Genomic DNA, 10,962 nt, shown 5'->3' on the forward strand with positions numbered 1-10,962 from the left:
CGGGACAGACTGCTTTAAAAGCAGCTACAGGCAAAGTCACAAAACATGAGAAATCATTCATGGAAAATCAACACGTGTTCATACCATTTGCATTTGATACGTTTGGTTTCCTCGCCCCGGATGCGGTAGAGCTTCTTAATAGAGTACAACGGATCATACATAGTAATGTTATATCCCCTAGATCTTCGAATGTAGTCTTTAAAAAATTAGCTTTACCATACAAAAAGGCGTAACGGCGCAGCTTGTTGCCCGTTTGTCATCTCACTCATTATACGATGATAATTAAATGAGCAATGAATGTATTGAATATTAATATTAAAAAAATTAATGAAAATAATAATAATAATACTAATAATGTCATAGGTGGGATCCAAAACATAGCTTTCTAGGAACTTTCTTACAATCTTCCAAGATGCAAACAAACATAAATCTCCTTCATGTTAGTATGCCCTTTCAATTCCACAACAAGACACAACAAAAATTCCCCACCAAAAGATAACAAATTTAAATCAAGATTTGAGGGATAAGTTTTGTAGTTGCATATTATGTTATTTCTTCAACACAAATACCATGAAAGTTCCTAGGGTTTCTTTTAAAGGTGTGATTCAGTCAGAATCTTCTTCTTCAGATTCTTGTGTGAAATCCTCTATGATATTTGGTCTTTCAGTTTGCTTGTTCATCGAGCGTGATTCATCAATTTCAATGCGTAATAACGGGTCACAAAACACTCTTTCTGCAATAACTATTTTAGGGCATGCTGGGTGAAAAAAAAAACATTATCAGAAATTGAAGGAAATAGCAATGCACTTTGATATATTAATAAATAAGAGATGTTAAATTACATACCTGCCATTGGACATTTAGATTGACCATGCTTTGACCTTATGTACTCCATGATAGCCTTCTTTTCATATATATGCTTGCAATCCATGCTGTAATAGCATATATATATAATCAACATGAGATCTTAAAAGTAACATCAATAGTAGCAATGCAAAAAGGGTCATTACAACTTACAAGAAGTTTTTATTAAAATACCCACATTACCCTCAAACAATCAACAGCTTATATGTACGATACCAATTATGAGCTAGATTATATGTTGACAGAGTTTTTATAATCCATTGCTAGAGTTTTGTAATATTTGATGAAATTTATCTGTAATACTTATCTTTATATGTATCAATGTCTATACAAACACATAATTCATTGTTGAAATAGGAAATTGTGTATATATAAAGTGATAAATGTGAATCAAATGATAGAGATCAAACCTGCGAACAGGTTCTGAGAGTTCAATAACAGGTTTGCCACTTAGGGGACAAGTTATATTTAAAAGGATGTTTTGCGTGCTAGTCATTACAATATCTTCCTGTTCTTCACCAGGCATGGGTTGTCCAGAATTATGCACATTCTGTATGAATAAAAGTGAACTTATATTCAAAAACACTGGAGTATATAGACTGAAGGAAAAACAAAAGACTATCTTGATGCATAACTTGCCACTTTAACAACAACATCTAGTACTAGTGAATCGAAGTTATAATGATATTAGAATAGGAAACTTACCCATATAGCTTCTCTGAACTGGCGTAACAATTGATTAACTTGTGGGACAGATGATGAACGACGTTTGGCATTTGCCATCTCTTTGTCTAACAAGCTCTTAAAATCAGTCAGCTGCAACTTAAAGTAATCAGCGAGAATTGTATTGGAGTTAAAAGAATCTCTAACCAAGAAATACGAGAATGAATGAAGAACAATGAATTAGGTAAAAAGAACTTGGAATGGATGGCGAGTCCAGACACCTGTTCAGTGGGGCGATAACTGTTTCCAACAGTATCAATTGCAGAAGAAAGATTAGCACATTCCTCATAAGTTTTCAGTAACTCCATTAACTCAGCTTCAAGCTCATTCACCTGTGGCAATGTCGATTTAAATGATTCAATCTCTATATGGATTTAGGTATTACTGGTGTACTGTGCAACTCTTTCGTATATCAAGAACGGTTGTTATGTAATTGGCATGGAGTGACAAATTGAAACCCTAGAAATAAAATCGATGTACCATTTGGGTTTTGTGTTGTCTCTCCAGACTAACCCCAATTTCCTTCATGGTAGTCAGAGCTTTTCGAATATCCTGAACAAAACAAGCAGTCAAACAGTCTTTTGATATGCAATTAAATGATGTTGATGAAAGCAAACGATGAAAGGAGCAAGGATTTACGGCGAGTAGCGATTGATTATCGTAGCAAAGGTTGGAAGCAGTGGATTTTATCCTCGATGCACCTGCATCGCTTCGAGGTGCTGAAGTCGATGCCATGACGACGGCGTTCTCTGACTTTTGCTTTACCGATCGAACCCGTTAAAGTACTCGGTAATGGCAGTCTCCGGCGGGAAAATAAAGAGGGAAAAAGAATTGTTAAATGCTGGAAATAGGCAGAGTCGTCACTATCTTTGAATTGATCCGGATCCAATCCGATTTTATTCACATATTTAGATCAAGATCCGATCTGGTTTCCACAACAACTCCGATTTGGATCCGATCCAGTTTTGAATGGATTTAAGCCCACGAATAAATCTGATTTTATGTGGATATATCCGAATCCAGTTTTTATCCTAATTAACAAACCCAATCTAAATATTTAATAAAAAATTATTTTTTTTCCACCTACACAATTCAATTAAACCTAATTTTTTACATAGATTAGAAACCCTACCCAATCAGCTTTTTTATTTAAAAAAAAAAAACATAAAAATATGTCAAATGTTGGTCTTATATGTAGAGAGATTTATTTTATGCATTTTTATGTATTTTATTTATTTTTCTAATAAATATTATTCTTCCTTTTTAATAAGATAAAGTCTTTATAAAGAAAAGAAATAGAAACAAAATTTAGAAAAAGGAAGAGATAAAGTGGTGGCCTATGTCGGGGTAACGAGCCGCTCACAAAGAATTCTTGTTTTTTTTTTCTAAAAACATTTTATGGTGATCGGCTCACAATTAGGAATAGTCTCAGGTAAATCACTAAATCCGATTTAGGCCTTAGTGTTTGATCTCGTGGATCGGATTGATCCAATCTAGATCCATCAAATCCGATTTTGGTCGAATCAAGTTTTTGGACAGGATCCTGTTTTTGTAAAACCCTAGTTGGCTAATTTAGATAAACCTAATTTCTCAATTGAATTCACATATTTAGAATTTATTTTTGTTTATAAAATAATACCTTAATAGTTCAAAAAAAACGAATATATATATATATATATATATATATATATATATATATATATATATAAAAGTTCAATAGAGAACCATAATTATTGGTTCTTCAAGGAACCAAATCTTTTTTTCAATTTCTAGAGCTTATTCTTTATCGAAAAAAAAATCTAAAAATATCTAAATTTATATATTAACATTGTGAATGTGAAAAATATTTTTCGGATTCACCGTGTGAATCCGGATTCACATTGTGAATTTTCAAAGATTCACATTGTGAGTTTGACGTAAAGAAAAAATTGAATTTGATATCACTGGAAAAAGGATAAAAAGTTATGAATTTCTGTATTTTTAGTTTTTTTTTTTTTTGATAAAAAATAAATTCTAAAAGTTGAAAAAAAGATTGGTTCATTGGTTCCTTGGTTAATTATGGTTCTTTATTGAACCTCACCCTATATATATATATATATATATATATATATATATATATATATATATATATATATATATATATATATATATATATATATATAAACTAACCAAATGTTAATGACAATTTAAAAGAAAATAATCATTTTTTTTTACAAAAATAACCATCTATTTCATAATAGGGTCTTCTAGAGTATACGAAAATGGGTCAAGCCCATTAGTGAAGTTTGGTCCTAGAAATATGGGGCCTGCATCTTATATCAAAAGGTCATTCCAAACGCGAAAATATTGTATCCCAAACTTTGAAAATTTTATCTGTTTACAAAGATGAATTCAACAAACCAGACTAGTTTTACAACTTAATGGACTTAGATTTATGTGTATATGCGTAAATATTTAGCAAGAAATGCGTAGAACAAGTACTTTTTTGTAAATTTTTGTCTATGAGTCGTTGTTAATTTTTAATAGCCTACAACGTCTTAAGGTCGTTTGATAGTTGCTGACTAAGGGTGTGTTTGAAACCCGTCTGACTGGGTCGAGTCAGCGAACTGGGCTGACTCGGTCAGACAATCTTTCTTTGATTTGTGGCTTTCTCGGTAAGATAGTTGTCTCAAATTGCTTACCCGGTCAGATTAATACACATTGCTGACTGGAAATAAGACACTTCTACCCTTAAAAGTTCAGTGCACAGCAAATGAAAAGAGAAAGAGGGCAGTGAGAGTCAAACTAACGACCTTACATCCACATAGTCATATCTTTTCCACTATGCTAGAAGGTTATTTTTGTTATATTTGCTCAAATAGTTTATATAATGTGTAGTGGTTATTATTATTATTATTATTATTATTATTATTATTATTATTATTATTATTCTCTTTTTTATTGTTATTATATTGCATAAAAACAAATAGCGTATCATGGTAAAATGGTCATTTTGCATCAGTCAGCACGTTCAGTCAAATGTACAATCAAACAACATGATTTCTTACTCAGTCAGAATTTCTTACTCAGACAGACATTTCTCAGTCAGCACTTTCTCAGTCGTCAACTATCAAACGGAGCCTAAGTTAGTGCTGATTAAGTTCGAAATTTTTGATTGAGTCCACATTTGACTGAAATCATATTGTTTGATTATATCTCTAACTGACTGTGTTGAATGATAAAAAATGACCGTATTACCTTTATGAAATATAAATTATATAAATGGTCCCTATTTAATTTTAAATTTACAATGCCCTATGTAAATGTGTAAAAGAAAAATTATAAAAATGGTCTATGTACTAATAAATCTACAAATATGTATAAATTTTATAATAAATTGCAATATGACCAAAACATCACTAGCTTACTTAGAGGAAAAACCAAAAAAATACATTTGGACGACTTCTTCCTTTTAAACTATATATGTTAGTCACACCTGAATACGGGTGACAATGGTTTTTGTAACACCCAAAAATTCAAGCCAATTTAAAACTTTTTAAACAGCCCAAAAACCATTAGTTATTACAAACTTGTTTTCAAAATGTATAATATCAGAGTATCCCAGAAACGTAGTCATAAAAAGTGAGGAGTTGTACGATCACGCATTTGCCTTGCCACGATCCATTGATGTACCTGAAACAATAAACTGAAACTGTAAACCCGAAAGCTTAGTGAGTTACCCCCAAAATACCGATACACATACAGTCCACATAACCATGTCAGCAACATCATAACATAACAAACTAAACAGAACAGCACATAACGGGTCCACAGCCCTACAGACTGTAATACCCCCGAGCTCGCAGTACGAGTCTCACTCAGCCCGTAACTGGAATGCTCCTGAGCCCACAATACGAGTCTCCCTTAGCACGTAACTGGAATGCTCCCGAGCCCACAGTACGAGTCTCCCTTAGCCCGTAACTGGAATGCTCCCGAGCCCACAGTACGAGTCTCCCTTAGCCCGTAACAGGAATGCTCCCAGGGTTTGTTGGCTACCGCACGAAGTAGTACAACCTCAACCCATCCCATATAACAATCACATAACATAACATAACCACTGAGCATGCAATAATCATATAACATCACAGGTAGTCCTACAGATCTACCTAACTGGCATAACCACTAACATGCAACACTAACTCATACCCAACATCTAACACTGCTAGGATAACATATCCAATGGGCCGGCCTTGGTTCCTTAGACCCCTTAGTATAGTGAGGATAACTCACCTGCCATTGCTGAAGTCCCGCAGATAAAACTCCAGCTGCTGGTTGACAGGTTCCCGAACTGTCAACATCAAACAATACCCAATTAACAATTAGGTTCCAAGCCCAAAGCCCAACATATGTCCTAATTTTCCAAATTGGGCCCAGACCTCTACATGATCTTTCTTTAAGGCCCATTCGATTATTCCAATCCAATTCCTATGGCCCATTATCACAGTCATAAAGGCTCAATTATGGCCCATCTATGGCCCAATTTTCCAAATTGGGCCTAAGTCCTCACATGGGCCTTATCCTAAAGCCCATCTAATTACTTTGGTCCATTAATTTGTTCTTGGATGGCCCATCAATAGTCCAATCGCCAAAGCCCAATAGGAAGGCCAAATTCAAGGCCCGAGTGAGATTAGGGCTTTCACATGAAATGCTGATTAGGGTTAAGCGTTTATTACTTAACCCCTTAAAGACTTAATCCATTAATGACTTAATCCATTAAGTTCATTATTGCTAAGTTAGTTGCCAATGATTATTAATTATTATTTTAAGTTATTAAATAATCTCGTGTGTGTGCCGATTAATTCTCAAGAATTAGAGTTTTATGCTATTAGGGTTTTCCAAACCCTAATTAGGGTTTCCTACCCAATACTAGCTCATTAGTCAATTGGTTGAGCATCTAGGTCACTTTGGGCCTTATTGAGCCCAATAGGGTCTTATTATGTCCATTGGGGTCTCTTTGGGCCCACTAAGGTTTCTTTTGGCCCATTAGGGTTTAGTAGTCCCTTGTCCAAACATCCAAACGAGTCACAAAAAAAAACAAGGCACACCGCCACCCGACACGGCGGTCGGTGGCGGTAGGAGGCGGCAGCCACCACCTCACGGTGGTGGTTATGTATTCTCTATTATTATTCCGGGCACCTTTTACAATTTACAACTCAATCCCAAAAACACACACACATACTAATAATACACACACACACTAATAACACACACACAGCCACCCTTGTGGTGGCCGGTGGTGGCAGAAAAGCAATATCCGGCCGACAGTCACCATGGTTGGCTGCCATGGTGGCTCCAAACGTTTTCCGGCCACAACGCCCCGAAACAGATTCACCACCACCCACCTGGTGGTTCACGGTGACAACAACCACAGCTCTAACGGCGGCAGGTGACGTTGGCAGTAGCTTCACGGAGGAACAACCGCATGGCGGTGACAATAACGACGAATCCAACAGCCGCAATCGTGACCGGTCCTCCCACCACCACAACATCGATCTTCTTCTTCTTCAGCCACCATGGAACCGGCGACATTTGGTGGCAGCGTCGGTTTGGTGATTCCCAGCTTCACAACGGATCGGAGGGGCGGCGGTCCGGTGACTTCGCTGCAACAGAAGAACGGGGAGAAGGGGTTACGACCCCGACTTTGCGAACAGCGGCGGCAGTCGACGACTCTTCATCTTCTGCTTCGGTGGTCTAGCATCCATCGGAAAACGACCACAGCGGCTATGGTTCTCGGTTCTCCCGTGATTCCTCCGTCGGTCTTTGGTATTTCCGGTCATGGAGGATGTTGTCGGTGCCCTTAGTTGATCGGAACAATAGGGTGAGGAATGGGGTTGCGGCTGACGATGGCGAAGAAGGAAGTGGCGGCTGTAAAAGGTTTGTTAGGGTTAGGGTTACGCTTCCTTTAATACCCGACTCCATCTCAACAGTTTGCCATAATGACAACAATAGCCCCTCCCCATAACATTTCCTTTCAAACTTAATCCAATATTTACCATTTAAACCCTGAATCCATAAATTCCTTTCATAATAAGTCTTTAAATTACCAATCAGCCCCTTAAGCCTTCAAATCTTTTCAAATTAAATCCATTTGTTACCAAACGTACCCTGGCTTCTGAAATCCTTTTCGAATCAAGTCCAGGACTTGCACTTTTAACCCCCAACTCCTAAAATCGTAACAATTAATCCTCGAGACCAACACCTCACTAATTATTATTTAAATTTCTGAGCTCTAGCAATATAAGAATAATAATAATTGCTTCCCGGGTTCCTGATTTATTATATAATTATTCTACTTTAAACGGGATGTTACAACTCTCCCCCACTTAAAAATTGATTTCGTCCTCGAAATCGTTTCTTCTCATTCCTTACACGCCAACAACTTGAACTACAATCCCGAGTATAACCCTAGCCTTTCCAAGGCAACCGCAACCAACCCTCGCAGGGTTCCAAAACCTGGAAATAAACGAATCACTTGCACTATGATCACATGTACTCAATCTGAAATCTGAATTCTTGAGATGGAATTCCTTGCACTTAACTCCCAATTGGCTACTCAACTGCTAAGAACCTGGGGTTCCCACCCGATAACAGAATCACAACTCCCACACTGCTACCTGTAATTCCCTTCTTGACAAGGGATTAGGTACTCCTTCAAGAGAATTTCGTTCTGATAACCAATTCCTAGCGATATAATGAACAACGAGATGCAAGTTGGGTGATGAACCCTCTTGGATCAACAAAACAACGTTTCCTTTTGTTCCCGAACCACATACATATAATCGTTGGCTCATAAGCACAAACACTCATACCTGGCCCAATCAGCCTCGGGCTGGAATACCAGGCATGCCTACGACAAGTCCAGTCATCCTCAGGATGGTGTATCCTCGTATCCTGCACATGTTTGGCCCAATCAACCCTCAGGTTGGCATACCAAAACATGTCATGTCTAATCAATTATAGGGTCCGGTCATCCTCGGGATGGAATACCCTAGATCAGAATACCACTATACACGAACTCAGGTATAGACTCACAACTTGAGGTTCAGGGACCTACCCTTGTATTTCGCACTAAGTCTTCTGATTCCTCGCAGCCGATTACGGCTCACCCGAGTCTCAACACTGTGTCCATTCCGAAAGTGCTCCAACAAAAGAAATAAACTTCTAAGACCACTAGGCCCACAGCCTATGACTGGAATACCCCTACAAGGCCCTCAACATAGGTCTGGATTGCCTTTGAGCCCACAGCATGACTCTGGTATGCCCTACCTGGCCCTCAGCTCATGACTGGAATGCTCCTGATAAACTATCAACCTTATCCAACAGAAAGGCCTAACCAATGTTCTTCACAACACCAACATGTGCTACCATGTTGAAATCCCACTATGCACGATTCACCTATATAATAAGTTGCTATCCAAGCAGACTACTACAACTCATGGTCGCACATGACCCTAGAATAGTATGATAGTTGAACTCTGAATCCAATTGCAAATTACATCCCAAACCTGATCAAGCACGTAAGTCGAACCAACCTTATTGCCACTTTGAATACCCGCCGATACACATGAAGAATCTCTACCATGTACATAATTGGGAATCCCTAACTCCACATTCACTCGCCACAAAGCCCAAATTGGATCGAGACTTATCCGATTCTACTAATACCAAAACTAGTCCAAGAAAACTTCCACAATTATTCCCAAGGTTACCGAAAATCCGAGTCCGATAAGAATCAAAAGTCTATTCCACTACTATGGGGAAACATACCCCAAAGACTTAGGAAATGTAAGCACACTGCACAAGTAAATTGTTGACGCGTTCCTAGCTCCTCAACTGTCGCCTCTTGAATTTCCTTCGGAGAATTTCCCGCTTTCTGGGAGGTTCACCGATTAACGCCTATCCGGCCCTTCTTGAAACCGCAATCTGAACATCAACAGACAAAACTTCCAATGGCTGACGCTCAACCTGAAAATTCCTAATTCTACTATCAAGCACCGAGATGACACGATTCACACGCTGGGGAGTTTTACCGAACTCCCAACTCACACAAACCTCAAACCAATCAGCAACTTGGGTTGTCTTCCTTCCTGACAACGATGCGAAACTTATCCCACTTTCAAAACTGCTCCTGCTTCTGAATCTCATGATAGTTCTCCCCCACTTAGAACACTAACCACACCCACTGGTGTGGAATCCGACATAACCTAGCCGACACTCCCTGATGCTTGAATGATCCCACACCCAAATCTTGAAGTCCAAAGGTAGATGCTCTATTAATACTTCAGCAACAAGCGATTTCCCTTGGCGCTTTCATGCGCCAATCACTAACGATTACTAACACCACTGAACCCTGACAATGCCGAATAACCATCCTATGGGACTCTGTCCGCAACCTCCCACATAATACCCTTCTTCCTAAGTGCTCCAAACAAATCTCTTGCTTTCGAGCTTTAGAAATCATATCATTTAGGGTCTTGCACCCTGACTCACTTACCAGCTCAATCGTCCATAATTGAACTGCAGTAACTGAAGCAACCTCTGCTCTAACCGGGCTACAAACTACTCCCATAACTTAGTCTCTAATCCTGAAGGGCAATAGATCGCACAATCAATCCTTACCACCCGATACAAGAGATCAAAGGCGAACCGAACCTTACAAAATACTTATGCCATATCGACCCACCTGCACTTACCAGCGCTGAAATACTATCGCCAACCCCTGCGACTAACTGACCCGAGCTGGAATACAACATGATCCTGGGTCACAAGCCTGCTCAATCCTTCGAACTCGTAAACTGAAAGGGCACAATCCTTGCCCTGGAAAACAACATTCCAATCCTATCAATTAACCATTCTAATTCCAGCTGCATAACTCCAGCTGAACATAATCATTACTCCTTTCCGGAGTCCCCGCGACTCACATTCCGGCCTCAAGCAAACCCCCGAAGCCTCAAATCTAGAAACTCATGTGCTAGACTCTCCCGCTTAACCTGAGGAATGTAACAAGTACAAAACATCTCCCTGATCCCAAGTAACTGTAGCCCTCTGCTCATCAGAATATGTCCCAGTAACAAGTCCCGGTACTGGAAAGCTCGATCAATTCCTACCCCTGCCGTCGTTACAGCTGTTAAAGCTGCTGCGGCAGCCGTCTCAGCAATGGCTGTGTAGCGCTCATCGAAATACTCAACCATGGCGGTCTTAATAGACCATAACATCTCCGGTAACTGTCCCCAAACAAACTCGACCACCTCCTCACGGATGATCTCACTGACACGGTCCTTTGACAATGCTGGCCTATCCTGGCTGCCAGCTCCTGATCCTAACCTGGATCCGGTC

The 10,962-nt window shown here is 38.9% G+C and overlaps 1 protein-coding gene across 1 annotated transcript; it reads right to left on the minus strand.

The window, feature by feature from the left end:
* Window positions 1–324: 324 nt before the first annotated feature.
* Window positions 325–2,446, minus strand: HPY2 (RING/U-box superfamily protein). Its single transcript, XM_079052252.1, has 7 exons — window positions 2,227–2,446; window positions 2,068–2,139; window positions 1,809–1,919; window positions 1,570–1,680; window positions 1,275–1,414; window positions 847–932; window positions 325–757 (listed from the first exon to the last, which is right to left on the minus strand). Exons 1-7 carry the CDS (start codon window positions 2,320–2,322, stop codon window positions 606–608), a joined length of 768 nt encoding a protein of 255 aa, XP_078908378.1. The 5' UTR covers window positions 2,323–2,446; the 3' UTR covers window positions 325–605.
* Window positions 2,447–10,962: the final 8,516 nt, after the last annotated feature.

Source organism: Lactuca virosa, chromosome 5 (genome assembly GCF_052849685.1).
Source record: "Lactuca virosa cultivar CGN04683 chromosome 5, Lactuca_virosa_CGN04683_v6, whole genome shotgun sequence".
In the NCBI taxonomy this organism is placed as follows: domain Eukaryota; kingdom Viridiplantae; phylum Streptophyta; class Magnoliopsida; order Asterales; family Asteraceae; genus Lactuca; species Lactuca virosa.

What these genes read in the sequence shown, in the direction of transcription:
- HPY2 (XM_079052252.1), bottom strand. Translation starts at nt 2,322, where the DNA reads ATGGCATCGACTTCAGCACCTCGAAGCGATGCAGGTGCATCGAGGATA. An exon ending in ATAATCAATCGCTACTCGCC is followed by an intron (nt 2,140 to 2,226) that starts GTAAATCCTTGC and finishes TGTTTTGTTCAG; the next exon opens with GATATTCGAAAAGCTCTGAC. An exon ending in ATCTAAATGTCCAATGGCAG is followed by an intron (nt 758 to 846) that starts GTATGTAATTTA and finishes TTTTTCACCCAG; the next exon opens with CATGCCCTAAAATAGTTATT.